This window comes from Engystomops pustulosus, unplaced genomic scaffold, assembly GCF_040894005.1.
Source record: "Engystomops pustulosus unplaced genomic scaffold, aEngPut4.maternal MAT_SCAFFOLD_213, whole genome shotgun sequence".
In the NCBI taxonomy this organism is placed as follows: domain Eukaryota; kingdom Metazoa; phylum Chordata; class Amphibia; order Anura; family Leptodactylidae; genus Engystomops; species Engystomops pustulosus.
In genome coordinates this window covers 121,592-137,728 of record NW_027285093.1, presented here as the reverse complement: position 1 = coordinate 137,728, position 16,137 = coordinate 121,592, and the positions used below count along the sequence as shown (strand labels likewise).

General features: G+C 48.2%; 1 protein-coding gene across 10 annotated transcripts; it reads right to left on the bottom strand.

Moving 5' to 3' along the window:
* Positions 1–8,112: 8,112 nt before the first annotated feature.
* Positions 8,113–16,078, bottom strand: ENTREP3 (endosomal transmembrane epsin interactor 3). Of its 10 annotated transcripts, none has more exons than XM_072132039.1 (12): positions 14,352–16,078; positions 12,948–13,004; positions 11,803–11,913; positions 11,602–11,727; positions 11,201–11,308; positions 10,946–11,106; positions 10,777–10,891; positions 10,611–10,695; positions 9,906–10,457; positions 9,733–9,801; positions 9,156–9,397; positions 8,113–8,690 (listed from the first exon to the last, which is right to left on the bottom strand). In XM_072132039.1, the coding sequence occupies exons 1-12, from the start codon at positions 14,568–14,570 to the stop codon at positions 8,517–8,519; spliced, it is 2,019 nt and encodes a 672-aa protein (XP_071988140.1). In that variant the 5' UTR covers positions 14,571–16,078; the 3' UTR covers positions 8,113–8,516. The 10 variants fall into 10 exon arrangements, with proteins under 10 accessions (XP_071988140.1, XP_071988141.1, XP_071988145.1 ...); XM_072132040.1 differs by having other exon boundaries at positions 10,777–10,876; XM_072132044.1 differs by having other exon boundaries at positions 15,373–16,078.
* Positions 16,079–16,137: the final 59 nt, after the last annotated feature.

The window sequence follows — 16,137 nt, the reverse complement described above, 5'->3', positions numbered from 1 at the left end:
AAATTACCGGTTTGCAGCGAATTGCCCCGGGTTTCGGATTGTGGCACATCGGCGCCGGCATGCATGCAACGGAAATCGGGGGGGCGTGGCCGTTGGAAAACCCGACAGATTTGGAAAAACCGCGGTATTTAAAAAGCAAAAATGTGTCGCTTGACATGCGCTTACATGCACCGGGAATAGGTTGGTGAACTCCGGCGAACCTCGGCGCAGCAGTGACACCTGGTGGACATTGGGCGCGCGACCTTAGTGAATCGCCGGAAGACCCGAATCCTCGTGGGAGAACGCGCCACTGGATCACGACAGGACCGGGTAAGTAAATGTGCCTTAATGTCAGTGAAATTCTGGTCTTTGTTGATTCCATACATGACTATCTTCCCAGTGGAATAACCTGCCCTTGAACTTACTGGGGTTTTTAGATATGTATGTTTCCCTATTGTTTTTGAAGGTTTCTGACTTGAAAGGGATTTCCTACAAACTAAAGTTTGGCCGTATGCACAGGATATATTATCACAGTGGAGCCTGATGGGGCTCTGCAGAGCACCATAGGCTAATTTGCATATCTTATAAACTTATGTTTTACAGAAATGCGGCCATGTAAAGATATAAGAAATGAAGCTTGGGACACACTGGGATGGGATGCGGAGGTACGTAATAGTCCTCTAGTATCAGGTAATCCCATGGTAGATGTCCTGTAACTTTACTGTAACAAGCTTTACAGGGTAGGTCCTCAGACACAGAAGATGGATGAATCGGGGGAACTGTATACACATTAGCAGGGTAGAGTTATCTCCTTTATCATTACAATAAGGGGTCGGTCCTTCTTCAAAATATATATCGGTATCTAAAAAAATTCCTGTCAAAAATGTTGTAGAAGAGCAGGAAGGACCCCCATGGAGAGAGGCCACAGCGCATCATCGTATGGTGAGAATTGGGAGACCTCTGTGCACATTAGCTTCATGGAGATGGCAGAGCTGTTCTCACATTAGATGGGAGGCCTTAACTGGCAAACTCTTTATAAGGAGAACTGTCCCTAATCACAAGCCTCTCCACAAGCCAAACCGGTTCCCTACACTGTGCTGAAGAGATGTAACGATAATAGAGATGAGCGAGCACTAAAATGCTCGGGTACTCGTTATTCGAGACAAACTTTTCCCGATGCTCGAGTGCTCGTCTCGAATAACGAGCCCCATTGAAGTCAATGGGAGACTCGAGCATTTTTCAAGGGGACCAAGGCTCTGCACAGGGAAGCTTGCCCAAACACCTGGGAACCTCAGAAAAGGATGGAAACACCACGGAAATGGACAGGAAACAGCAGGGGCAGCATGCATGGATGCCTCTGAGGCTGCCTAATCGCACCATTATGCCAAAATTATGGGCAACAGCATGGCCATGACAGAGTGACCGAATGAGGCTAGATAGCATCTAAAACATGCAATAATTGACCCTGACACTCTAGGGGACGGCATGCAGAGGCAGCGGCAGCAGTGGCAGGCTAGAGAGTCTCATGGCGACATACCCTAAATGGACTCAGGCTTCACCAATGGAGGTGAGCAAGAAGCGCTGAAATGATTTCCTATGTGAACAAAAGGTTGACGGTATATTTAGTCGATAACACAGCATGGTGGCGACATAGTGACCAAGTTCCATAACGTATCTGGTGAAACACCCGAAAAATGAGCCTGACACAGCTCTTTTGATAAGGGGACGACATGTGGAGGCAGCCATGGAGACGACTTCCATGATTAAGAGCGACAGTATGGGGCATCCATATTGCGCTGCTATGATTGCAACTTCAGGTCTCCAGCATGGCGGCGACAGATCGGCCGAGTTCCACTATGTATCTGGTGAAACACCTGAAAATTCTGCCTGACACAGCTCGTTTGATAAGGGGACCATGTATGGAGGCAGTGAACTAGTAGTAGATTAAAGGTGCTGCAGTTAAAACTATGTTAGTTGGATCTTGAGATGGAGCTGGCGCTCCGCTGCCAGGCGAGTTTTCGCCAATCCAAGCCCCTGTCTCTAGGCTACTCCCCAAACAGCACTTCTAAGAACCTTTTGTATAAGATCAAGTGTAGTAGCGTTCTTATAAGTTTGGGATATGGCGGGTGAGGGGAATGTAAACAGATGCGCAAGAAGCGCTGAAATAATATCGGTAAATGATAAAAGTTTGCCAGTATATTTTGTGGATTACACAGCAGGGTGGCGACAAAGTTAACAAGTTTGATGTGGAAGCCATGAAAACAACCCAAAATTCTGCCTGACACAGTTCGTTTGATAAGGAGACCATGTATGGAGGCAGCTATATGGACGACTTTTGGAGGCAGCTATGGCGATGACGTGTGGAGGTAGCAATGGAGACAACGTGTGGAGCCAGCTAAAAAGACGACATGTGGAGGCTGCTATGGAGACAATTTAATTTGGATAGTGCCTGTATGTGGCAGTCCAAAAAAGTTTTCAAACCAGAGGAGCAGGTAGGTGGTCCTCCAGAAAAATTAAATAGATTGAGTGCCTGTATGTGGCACTCCCAAAAATTGCTTAAAACAGAGGACCCTCCAGAAAAATTAAATACATACAAATACAAGTACTATAGCTAGAGCCAGAGCCAAAAAATAGCCAGTTTCCCATGCTTTAGTGTACAAAGAGGAGGAGAAGGAGGACAATGAGGAGGAGGAGTGCATACATTATTCAGGTTGAGCTTCTTTCACCTGGTGGAGAATGAAAATCCGGAGAAATCCAGGCTTTATTCATCTTAATAAGCGTCAGCCTGTCAGCGCTGTCAGTCGACAGGCATGTACGCTTATCGGTGATGATGCCACCACCTGCACTGAAAACCCGCTCGGACAACACGCTAGCGGCAGGGCAGGCAAGAACCTCCAAGGCGTACAGCGCCAGTTCGTGCCACATGTCCAGCTTTGAAACCCAGTAGTTGTAGGGAGCTGTGTGATCATTTAGGACGATGGTATGGTCAGCTACGTACTCCCTCACCATCTTTCTGTAAAGATCAGCCCTACTCTGCCGAGACTGGGGACAGGTGACAGTGTCTTGCTGGGGTGACATAAAACTGGCAAAGGCCTTGTAAAGCGTACCCCTGCCAGTGCTGGAAAAGCTGCCTGCTCGCCTACTCTCCCTCGCTACTTGTCCCGCAGAACTACGCACTCTGCCGCTAGCGCTGTCAGAAGGGAAATACTGTTTCAGCTTGTGCACCAGGGCCTGCTGGTATTCATGCATTCTCACACTCCTTTCCTCTCCAGGGATGAGAGTGGAATGATTTTGCTTGTACCGTGGGTCCAGGAGAGTGCATACCCAGTAATCGGTGCTGGAATAAATTCTTTGAACGCGAGGGTCACGGGATAGGCAGCTTAGCATGAAATCTGCCATATGCGCCAGAGTCCCAACGCACAAGAATTCACTCCCCTCACTGGCCTGACTGTCCATTTCCTCCTCCTCCAACTCCTCTTCTTCTGCCCATACATGCTAAACAGTGAAGGACTGAACAATGGTCCCCTCTTCTGTCTCGCCAACATTCTCCTCCTCTTCCTCCTCATCCTCCTCCACCTCCTCCGATATGCGCTGAGAAACAGACCTAAGGGTGCTTTGGCTATCAACAAGGGAATCTTCTTCCCCTGTCTCTTGTGACGAGCGCAAAGCTTCCGACTTCATGCTGACCAGAGAGTTTTTCAACAGGCCAAGCAGCGGGATGGTGAGGCTGATGATGGCGGCATCGCCACTGACCATCTGTGTTGACTCCTCAAAGTTACTCAGCACCTGACAGATATCAGACATCCACGTCCACTCCTCATTGTAGACTTGAGGAAGCTGAGTGACCTGACTACCAGTTCTGGTGGAAGTTGACATCTGGCAGTCTACAATCGCTCTGCGCTGCTAGTAAACTCTGGATAACATGGTTAATGTTGAATTCCACCTCGTGGGCACGTCGCACAACAGTCGGTGAGCGGGCAGTTGGAGGCGGCGCTGCGCTGCCCTGAGAGTGGCAGCATCTGTGCTGGACTTCCTGAAATGCACACAGATGCGGCGCATCCTTCGTGAGCAAATCAGACAGATTGGGGTATGTCTTGAGGAAACGCTGAACTATGAGATTTAACACGTGTCAGTCTGCCGAGTTGCAGAGTCGCCACCAGGTTACGGCCGTTGTCACACACAACCATGCCTGGCTTCAGGTTCAGCGGTGCCAGCCACAGATCAGTCTGCGCCGTGATGCCCTGTAATAGCTATTGGGCGGTGTGCCTTTTATCGCCTAGGCTCAGCAGTTTGAGCACCGCCTGCTGTCGCTTAGCGACGGCACTGCTGCTGTGCCTAGAGCTAGCGACTGATGGCGCCATGCCCACGGATGGTAATTCGGAGGAGGAGGTGGAGGAGGGGTGGGAGGAGGAGGAGGCATAGTAGGCCTTTGAGACCTGGACTGAGGTAGGCCCCGCAATCCTCGGCGTCGGCAGTATATGAGCAGCCCCAGGGTCAGACTCGGTCCCAGCCTCCACCAAGTTAACCCAATGTGCCGTCAGCGATATATAGTGGCCCTGCCCAACAGCACTCGTCCACGTGTCCGTAGTCTGGTGGACCTTGTCAGAAACGGCGTTGCTCAGGGCATGGATGATGTTCTCTGACACGTGCTTGTGCAGGGCTGGGATGGCACATCGGGAAAAGTAGTGGCGGCTGGGGACTGAATACCGAGGGGCGGCCGCCACCATGAGGTTTCGAAAGGCCTTGGTCTCTACCAGCCTATAGGGCAGCATCTCCAGGCTAAGCAACTTGGAGATGTGGACGTTGAGGGCTTGGGCGTGTGGGTGGGTTGCGCTATACTTCCTTTTGCGCTCCAGCGTCTGGGGTATGGAGAGCTGCACGCTGGTGGATGCTGTGGAGGATCGTGGAGGCGAAGATGGGGTTTTCGCACAGGAGGTGTTTGGGCCGTGGTCCTGGGCAGGGGGCTGACTAGCAGATGACACAGGGGAAGGAGCAGTGGTGTGCCCGGCCGGAGGTGAACGGGCTTGGTGCTATTGAGTGGGGTGTTTAGCATTCATATACCTGCGCATACTGGTGGTAGTTAAGCTAGTAGTGGTGGAACCCCTGCTCATCCTGGTTTGGCACAGGTTGCATACCACAGTGCGTCAGTCATCCGGTGTTTCTTTAAAGAACCTCCAGACTTCTGAAAATCTAGCCCTCGCCACAGGAGCTTGACTACGGGCAACATTTGGCGCTGATGCACCAGCTCTGGCCCTGCCTCTCAGTCTGGCCCCACCACTGCTTCTTCCAACCTGTTCTGCTATAGGACTCGCCTCCGTCTCAGAAGCACTGTGTTCACCCGGCCTATCAACCCAGCTTGGGTCTGTCACCTCATCATCCTCCGATCCCTCAGTCTGCTCCCCCCTCGGACTTCCTGCCCTGACAACAACTTCACCACTGTCTGACAACCATGTCTCCTCATCGTCCGACACCTCTTTACACACTTCTTCCACTACGTCAATAATGTCATCATCACCAACAGACTGCGACCGGTGGAAAACCTGGGCATCGGAAAATTGCTCAGCAGCAACCGGACAAGTGGTTTGTGACTGTGGGAAGGGTCCAGAAAACAGTTCCTCAGAGTATGCCGGTTCAAATGCCAAATTTTACTGGGGGGAAGGAGGCTGAGGTGGAGGAGCTGGAGGAGTGCTGATTTCGGTGACATGGGTGGACTGCGTGGAAGACTGACTGGTGGACAAATGGCTAGAAGCATTGTCCGCAACCCACGACATCATCTCTTCGCACTGTTCTGGCCTCAACAGTGCTCTACCACGAGTCCCAGTAACTTGAGACATGATGAACCTAGGAAGTGTAGCTCTGCGTCGTTCCCCTGCTCCCTCATCAGCAGGTGGTGTCTCGCCCCGCCCAGGACCACGACCTCTGACCCCTGCAGTAGTTGGACGCCCACGCCCTCGTCCTCTACCCCTAGCCCTCAGGTTAAACATTTTCCAAATTAAAGTGTAAACTTTAAAAAAAAAATTTTGTGTGTTTTTTATTTATTTTTTTTAAACAAAACGATGCTATCCTATTGCTATGGCTAGTTTCTAACCTACACTGACAGCACACAACTGGATTTTGTGCTGTGCCTGATGACTTTGAGCTATAAAAAGAAATAAAGGTAAACAAAAATAAATCAGCAGACTCTGCCTAATTCTAATCAAACCCCTAATAAATTGTCCCACTTCGGTGTTTGAGATGGATATGTTTGTTACTAAGAGCTAAACACTACGGTCGCAAGTCTCCCAGCAAATTACTCACAATATGGTACTAGCTGCACTACTAATGCCAGCAAGCCCAGCCACAAGCAAAAAAAAGAAAGGAAAATATAACGCTATTGTAGGCCTAAATAAGCCGTTGGGGTTCTCCTATGGCTATTTTGTTGCCTACAGTGAAAGCACACTGCTTTGCAATATGACTTTGAGCTATAAAAAGAAATAAAGTTAAAAAAAAAAAAAAAATCAGCAGACTCTGCCTAATTCTAATCAAACCCCTAATAAATTGTCCCACTTCGGTGTTTGAGGTGGATATGCGTGTCACTAAGAGCTAAAAACAACGATAGCAAGTCTCCCTGCAAATTCCTCACAATATGGTACTAGCTGCACTACTAATACCAGCAAGCCCAGCCACAAGCAAACAAAAAAAAGTAAAATAAAACGTTATTGTCGCCCTAAGAAGGGCTGTTGGGTTCTTGTAGACTCACTCCTGCCTAACACTATTCTAATAGAACAGCCTAACGCTTTCCCTGACCAGCAGCAGCTCTCTCCCTAGCGGCATCCAGACACAGAATGATCCGAGCAGCGCGGGCAGGGGCTAGTCTATTCCAGGGTCACCTGATCAGGCCAGCCAACCACTGCTATCAACGTGTAAGGGTACCACATCATGCTGGGTGGAGTGCAGAGTCTCCTGGCTTGTGATTGGCTCTGTTTCTGGCCGCCAAAAAGCAAAAGGGCGGGAGATGCCATTTTCTCGAGCGGGCGAAGTATTCGTCCGAGCACGCTAAGGCTCGAACGAGCATCAAGCTCAGACGAGTATGTTCGCTCATCTCTAAACGATAACATCGTACAGCTGGGAATCTGCTCCTTCTGGAATAGATATATTCCCATATCATGTTGTTAGGCTTCCTGAAAGTCATGCTTGATGGTAAGGGGGCTGCTTTACAAGGTAGTGAAAGATTCATGTCCCATCTAGAATAACTTCCCCTGGTGGAGCATCAATGGCTATACGTCTCCACACGCCTGCACATTAGATAAGGAGATTCAGAAAGATCTTGTGAATGCCGGATGTAGAGAATCAGGAGGCCTCCAGATACGTTGGCTCAGGAGAGTTGGGAGGTCTCCTTCATACCAATTCATCTCGATATCAGTATATATTCATGTAATATATTGTTGTGATCTGACACTTTACAGGAAGACTGTTATACACACTAACAAGAAGAGAGGTTATTCAGGAGAACCCCATCCACAGAGCATGGGAAGTCAGGAGGCTCCATACATAGCAGCTTTGGCAGTCAACTCCATTCTTAGTAGTTGGTCAGTCCTCTATCTCAGTATCCATTGACATCCCTCAGAAAATTCTTGTATTCTCCTCCCGTAAGAGGATGTCAGGAGCTTCACAGGAAACTATTCTACATTGCGAGAGATGACGTCTGCACCTCTCTCAGCCCCATGATGACACCACACAGAAAATCTACATCAATACATATGCCGATGCCCTATAGGTTCATGACAGATTATGAGAACAATTCTGCTCTCCACACCCTGATAATGTTCTGCAAACACGGTGGCTCCAAGGCTCGTGTGTACAAATCCATGGTCCGTCGTCTGCTGCCCTTGTGTGATTGGCCTGTAAGGGTCTGTTCAGGTGCCAATTAAAGTAGAAAAGGCTGCCCGAGACGCAAACAAGGGCAGGACCAGCGCCTCCTGTGGTTACTGAGGCTCAGGCCGTCACCACACACACAGCGTAGATGTGAACAAAGATTAATCTGAGGAAATATACAGCCCCGGGCTCTGAGGATTCAAATCAATGGACCAGCGCCTCAATCCAGCTATAGTGCACATCGCAACACTCAACCCAAAGTACACATACAACAAGGAAGACAGAGTCATCAGATGGATTTAGTGAAAATGTGACACAACACAAAATGTTATTCTTCAACAAAACCAACCGCAATGGCGCTGGACACGATAATACTGAATGACTTTGGGGCAAGGAACAGCTCGGTGTTAGCCCTTTAACTGCAGAAAGTGACGACTCTGAGCACAGCAAGAAAATAACATGCAAAGCAACTGGCTGAGAACCCAGAGCAAATGAATGGAGCTCAGGAGCCTCAGTGCAAGGTCCAAAAACAAGGAGACTTGTGCTATAAGGTCACTTCTTGTGCTTTTCTCTTATTTGTAGTGGTCTGCAGGGTGCATGGCGTCCACCACCTGTTATTGTGTATCTCTCCGGTACAGGTGATATCTGCCTGGTGGCTCAGAGTCTCTGGGTGAGCAGTCTCTTTACTCAGGGCTCTCTTTAGATGTCCCATTCATGCTGTGAGGACGTTGGTTCCCTCGCCGACTAGTAGACAGCAAACGACGTAGAGAAGAAGCAGAGCTGAGGTCTCCACAACTCTGCATGGGAGTCCCAACCTGATGTCTCTCGTAATCAAAGGAAAGTGGACTTTTAGGAGCCTGCGAAAGGACAGAAATATTAAGGTAATATAAAAGGAATGAACTGATGACATAACACCTGGAGCAATCATCGTGTACTACCATGAAGATTTGAGCGTGAAAGAGGCTTTTTAGGCGTGAATGCAAGACAATAAGTACAGTGATGGCGCCATTCCGGCAAGATTGTGAAAATCTTGAGACTGGTAAAAATATTGCTGTGGTTTAATGGCTCAATAAGTGCTCAGGGTGAAGTAAGGTTAAAAGGATGAATGCGGCAAAGAAGAGCAAACATGGCTCCTCTCTGCTCGGGAAGGAGGAAATCACCTACTGTAATCCCCATATCTGAAATAAGATACATTGCTTAAAAAGCGATAGGACAGCCATGGAAAGTACTCGCTACAGAAAAGACCGGCGCTAGGTAGACCTCCTTACCGGCTTATTGTTGTCTCGCTACAGAAAAGACCGGCGCTAGGTAGACCTCCTTACCGGCTTATTGTTGTCTCCTCCATCCTTGAGACTTCGTCGAGATCTATTGAGGAATCTGGCCACAAGCACCCGGGTATTACGTCCTCCCTTCAGGTCTCCCAAAGACAATGCTCCACTTCTGGAAAGTCGCTGGACAGTTTTGCGGGTCAAATGGATCCTTCTCTTTCCATCCGAATTAGCACGAAGAAGTTTTGGCGAGCCTGGCAGGTGAAGTCTATGGAAAGCGGCTCCTTCATAGAGTCCTGAAGCACAAATACTATTATTCACATAATGGGCAATGATACTAGACATGCAGAACAATGAACCTAGTTGCCCCTGTGGCAGACCCTTTGGGATTACTCGATTTCCCCAGATTTCTATGGAATGAGACTGGAGAACTTCTCATTTTCTATAGAGAACTCTGTATGTGAGCTTTAGCAATGGTCATAGTTATCTACCAAGCTCTGCTTGCTGCACCCTATGACCTCATAATATGGCATTGGGTCGTAGGTTACGTTCCTGAAATGTACCCCACTATGTCAGATCAACTCAGAATTACAGATATGCCCATTTGTTTTTTATTGTACCCCGCTCTGACCTGTATCCACAGATGACATCGAGACATTGTCCTCCTCTAAAACCTTGGTGTAACCAGGAACCTCAAAATCTGAGATTGAAAATATGAAGAGAAGTAGATGCTGTGACATTAGACCACACTGTAAAATGTTTTAATTGCATGCAGATAAGGTAGGAAGCAGGGCTACATCTCACCTGTGCTGAGCAGTGAGGAAATTCCAGGGTCACTGTGCGAGCGGATGACAAGACGTGGAGTGACATCTATAGACAAGGCCTTGGGCCGGGTGTTCTCGCTGTACCTGCGGTGGGGACAGTCTGGAGTGTGGCAGGAAGAGCTGTGATGGAGAGAGCACCCGGACCCTCTGTTCACTTCCCGTCCATGTGGAGCCTTTCCTTTTACACGTAACTCTGGGAAACAAGGACCAACTGTGCATCCAATGGTTTCCAGCCTGTTACAGCTCCGTGTGGCACCACTTGTGACATGGGAAGAAGGAGGATCAGTGCAATCACTGGTGGTTGAACAGGAGAAAGAGCGCCCCCCTTTAACACGTGGTACTGCCACTTCCTCAAAAGGCCCCTGCAGGCTGATAGTAGGGCTCTGCGGGTGATGTCCACACTGTTCACAGTCAGTGCTCAGACAGTAGTCGGCCCGACTGCGTTTGATGAAGCGATACTGGACATAACCCACAGATCCTGCTGAGCCCTGCATCTCCAGCAGGACAGAGTCTTCAGAAGGGCTGCTGTCCTCTGGAAAAGAGAGAGAAATCGGGATCAAGCAGTGGACCAAAGAGAAATCCATAGGGGATCCAAAGACAACATCCCAAGAACTTCACTCTACAAATCGTATTCATCCTTAACTCACCATTACTTGCCACGGCTTAACTATGTTTTCCAACTCACCATTACCACTATGACCTGTAGATTCGATCCGGTCAGAAACACTGAGACATGAGACATCATTTGCTTGAGCATCGTATAATGTGGCCTAAAAAAAGGAATCAATTAAGAAGACTTACATCAACTGAGCTGGCTGAAGCACATAGTTGGTGAACACAATGAATCTCACCTGGCTGTCCTCTCGAATCCCCATCACGCTTTCGTACGATGGTGGAAAGTCAACTGGGTAGAGTGGGATGGGACTGTCCATGGAGCCATTATATGTAATACTGTCGGAATAACCACTAATGATTAGTTAGTAATATCATAACCTGAGCCTCTATGGTTTATTCCAGTACCTCTGTGCATCAGTCTCCGAGCTGCAGGTGTATTCTGGTGGATAATATGGAGGTGGAGGAACAGGAGGCACAAACTCCTCACACTCAATCATACGCTGAAGGATAGCGTCTTGTGCAGAGAAGCACTCCAAGTTGACGGAAGTAGATCTCTGAGGGGCCAGCTGGGTGCATAAGGAGAGACACGTGACAAATGTGGCAGGATGAGCATTTGCACATGTGATGTCCGTGTGTCTGCACACGCGGTACAGAACTTACTACATGGGTGACATCCAGTGAGAAAATCTGAATGCAGCAGATGACAGCGGATAGGGTGCAGATGATGGTGGAAAAGATGGTGAGACCACAGACACTGAACAACAGGTCCTAGGACACACACAGAGGGGTCAGTAAGAAAACAACATACCACCACACACATCACTAGATGACTTGAGAAAGCCAAGTGGTAAAACCCAAGAAGTAGGAAGACAAAACAAAAATTGTATTAGAAAAACAAGATGAATATATCCGGTTATTAACAAAAAGCTACGAAGACCCACTGGACCCATCTACCTGGACTTCCTTCCCTGCTCAACTCGAGGCTCACGTGAAGTCTACAGGACTTCTACTACATCTAGTACTACTCGCTATACCCATATCATACACTTAGGGCCACTTACCTTGAGAGCCACGCGAATACTGTCACACTGGTGGTTAGGGTACAGGGTCAATTTTTCCAGCTCTCTGCAGTCCGGCAGCGATTCCTGTTGGCCAACAGGGTGGCAGCAGATGCACCAGTTGTTTTCCTGAAGAAGATAATGCAGGAAATTAGAGCCATATGGAATAAGACCAGGTAGATCGGACATATTACACACACGCACCTTCTTACAGGAATTGAAGGATTTGACCAGCTGTCCATTCTGACAGGCGAGGATGGAGCCCGCCAGGCTGAGCATGACGCTCAGGGCACTGACCAGGGTGAAGGCAGTGACCTATAAGAAGGATTGGATTATTTACCTCCGTACCATCACTGCAGGCTGCTCACCCCACAGGTTGTCATATTTTGACATAGTTTTATGTTTCAAAAACGCTCCCTTTTCCATTTTAATTATTGTCTTATGGTAGGGGGCATCGGCACTCAACCATCTGGAGGCCATCGGCTTACTTGCCTGATAAAGGGAGCGTTGATCTCTCAAAAATAGAATCTAATACCTCCCACCAAAATCTTCCAAGTGGCCCACAATCCCAGAATATTAGAGTATTGTCAGAAGGTCCTAGATGGCATCTAGGACAATCAACTCTGACGCCAATCCAATGTAAAAATGCTCCATGGATTAAGTATAGTAGAGAATTCTTAAGGACTCCCCTTGTTCCCCTGAGAGGGGCACAATATCTCGCTCCCATTTTTGCTGAAGAGATTGGAGGGGAAACCGTTTTAGATATTCACCAAGGAGGGAAATGCACAGCGTAGTATAAGCCCTGAGGTTGAACCCTGACAAGCTAAAAAGTTAATGGTTGCTGAAGAAACTTCTGGTAATACCCGACACTCAGATGATGATCGCCAGGCGTGTGGCAATTGTAAATATCTGTAAAATTGGTTATGAGGTAGCTGGAGGGTGGCTTGTAAATCTGCAAATGCCTTAAAAACTACGGCATCACCTTGCTGAGGTACATCGCAAACTGCCCGCTCATCAATATTGCTTCTTAGTGACAAAAGTTCATGTCAAGAGCTTCCACAGATACTGTACAAACCATCTTTAAAAGGGCATCTACCACCAGTATGAAGTGTTGTATGCAAATGAGCCTGTGGGGCCCCATTTGCATACAGTCTTTCATCCTGACGGTAGATGCCCTTTATGGACACACCATTACCTCCTTTCTGTGACTTCTTGTGCATTTCATGCCTTATCGTAACTTGTTCCCCATTTTATACCCCAATTAACTCAGTCTTCAGCCTGTCACGATCCATCCTGTTCCTCATCATTGTGACCCATGTATAACCTGCTGTCCCATACACTATACTCACCACCAGTGTGATCGGCTTTTTCCATGAGATGCAGCCAATAAGGCCAGAAACAGCCAACTGAGCAGCAAGAAAAGATAAAGAGAAGACAGGAAAAAGGAGGCAACAAAAAGGAAGGGCCGTGACCCCAACAAGAGGTGAAGGACAAGTCAGGGGGATGAAGGAAAATGCCACGACCACAGCAAGAAGCGGGGGATGAGTCGGGGAAGAGCCACGACAAGGAGCACAAGACAAGTCAGAAGGTTGAAGGGAAGAGCCACAACCACAAGATGGAGCGGAGGACAAGTCAGAAGGAAGAGCCACAGCAAGGAGCAGGGAGAGCCACGACCACAACAAAGAGCGGAGGAGAGCCACGGCCAGAGCAAGGAGTGGGGGGCAAGTGAGATGGTTGAAGCATCAGCCATGACCACAAAAAAGAGTGGGGAACAAGCCATGGGTTTGAAAGGAAAGGCCACAAAAACAGCAAGGAACAGGGGACAATTCAAAGGATTGAAGGGAAGAGCCACGACCACAGTGAGATGCAGATATAGAAAGCAGGAGTTTTAAGGGAGAAAGAGGCAAAAGACGACAACACAGATAGAAGGGGTCGGAAGTAATGATGGGGGGGGGATTTAGTATATAGGAAAGGTAAATGTGTGTGTTGGAAGATAAAAAAAAGAAGAAGAAGAAGAAGAAAATGGTACATCAGATTTATAGATTTAGCATCTAAATCATGTGCATCTTGTAAGAAACAGTTATTCACTGGTCTCCATGTATAGGAACCATCTGTCCTTATATATCCCCTTATTGGTCACCATAATCCTGTGGCCTCCAGCCATTATATGCCAGGTATCAGACAGAAGATGAGAATTACATACTTCACTATGACTTGGAATGACCGCCATGTATAAGAACTGACCATTAGGTCCATATTACAAAATCAACTGCCCAAAACTATTGTTCTGAGGGGGATGACCTAAACCAGAGTTGTGTAGCCGTGACACGTGTACCAGCAGATAGTCTAGATATACATCCGGCCTTGCACATTCTGCCCCTACCTGTTCACCGTTTCCCAACTCTTATACTATCTAAAGCTCAAGCGGCCAATACAGAAGATCAAAGCCGACGTAAATTACGAACTTTGACTATTGTTTGATAAGCCTGGTACACGTAACTGTGGTCAATTAAGAGAACTTGGCCAACTGTTTGCCTCGAAGGTCACACAAACATCACACAAGTCCAGCTTTCTCTTAGGTTAATGGCTTCTTACTGATTATCGATTTATCGAGTGAACCTACACTCAAGATATCGGCGTGGACCAAAATAGTCCAAAAACAATAACAGCTCGTCTTAATTTACATGGACAAAATCAACTGACGTCAACAAATCACAATAAACGAACCAGGATTTAAGCAGAACCAGACTTACTGAGAATCCAGCCCAAGACGGACAAGAGTGCTTTATTTTCGTATTTGTGGTGATAGAGGCTGTGACCAGACTGAACGTGACTATCAGAACCCCAAGAATGACCTGCACAAACCCCAGCGCTAGCAGCACGTGTGTCCATGCCCGGTGTAGCCTCAGCTGGGACAGACTGCGGGAGGTCCGTCCAGTAAGGGAAAAACTGGAATCTGTCGGGGAGGGCATTTCTACACAAGGCTCCAATGACAGCGCTCATCAGGTGGAGACCCCCAGTCCACAGTTACAGGGGGTTCAATACACTCCCTAATGTCTGCAGTACATTACTTTCACGGGACAAAAGAGATGAGAATTTAACCCGGAATTCAAAAGCGCAGACACAATCTTGTTAAATTCATTCCAAAAAGCTTCAAATATCAAGGCAATTCCATGGAGAGGAGTTTGGTGGAAATATCAATCGTGGTGAAGGCAGCAGAGCAGGACCATGCAGACGACTCTGCAAGAACGAAGGCCAGGCAACGCAGAGCGGACGGGTGTTCTTTGCAGAGCAGACCCCAGTCAAGGTCGAAGCACAACATACGCATGATACATGTCATCCACATGATATCTAGCCAGGCTCCAGGGAAGATCCTCTACTCCCAAAGTCTTCTCCGAAACAAGTAACCTACATGACCCAGGCAAACTCCACACACAGAAGACAGAACCAAGTCACTGTGGAAAGATGCCACCCGATGATGGACACTATACAAATGGTTGTGGTGGATGAGCGTGAGGATGCTGGTAGACTGACAGAATGGCTGAAAGATGCGGAGAACTGGATCAATGAGACACAGACATGGAGATAGAGCGTTAAAAGCACCACAAATTCATTGGACAGTTATTGGCAAGAGTCACACAAGAGGGAATGATAGAAATACTCAGGATCCTGGGCAGAAGCAGGAAAGGTGATGACCCAAAGTAGAAACCCTGGACCTCGAGACACAAGGGGCCCACAGACACGTCATGTAACGGTGACTCCAGGCTCACTCACACTAGAGACCGGCAGCCGTCCATCTGCAGCGGGGGTCCCTGGGGTGTCCACATGTCGGAGGATGTCACAAGTGTCCGCTGCATTGCCCAAGCCCACAATCCGGAGAGCCGCAGATTACATCAGATCTCCCGACGTCTTCTCTGGCATCTGGTCAGTATCCCTCCAGCTGCAGTACTGCACAGCTCCCCTCCCTCCACACTGCAAGGCAGGCTGGGAAATGTAGTCTACAGGGGAGGGGGGGACCTGTCACGTCATTCATTTAAAGGGGCAGGAAGCATTAACCGTTCACTTGCTGCGCAAATCAGACCCGTCTCCAGAGGATGACAGGACCATCAGAGTAACCAGTAATCCGGGAGCCTCGTTAGGATCTTTATTGGGATAATACGTCTAAATTTTAGGTTTATGTAGCAAATGTATACATTATACAAACTTTTAAGTTCTGGGCTGAAGAGCTAACAACCTATTTGTGCTGAATGTATGAAAATCATCCAGAACTGAGCGTTCCTGCTCCCTCCCCCATGTCCCTGCGGAGCGCCTCTAATGGAACCTTTTATCTGGATCCTGGAGGTCTGCTCGGGTTTCAGTCAGCAGAAAGGAAATGAACGTCAAACTCATCTTTTATTAATGCCTCATATTCCTAAACAGCTCCTGCGCCAAGTGCGGCCGGCACCTCCCCGCGCTCCATACCGAGGACCAGGAGGGGTACCGTGCGTTACTCCACCATACCTGGATGCAGACGCGACCCACTTCCACAAAACACATTAA

Bases quoted from the DNA above. Each gene is read 5' to 3' on its own strand.
- ENTREP3 (XM_072132039.1), bottom strand. From the start codon at position 14,570: ATGCCCTCCCCGACAGATTCCAGTTTTTCCCTTACTGGACGGACCTCC. The intron at 10,458-10,610 runs GTGAGTTGGAAA...TCTCTTTTCCAG, and splicing joins TACAGGTCATAGTGGTAATG to AGGACAGCAGCCCTTCTGAA. The intron at 9,802-9,905 runs GTGAGATGTAGC...TTTCAATCTCAG, and splicing joins TTCCTCACTGCTCAGCACAG to ATTTTGAGGTTCCTGGTTAC.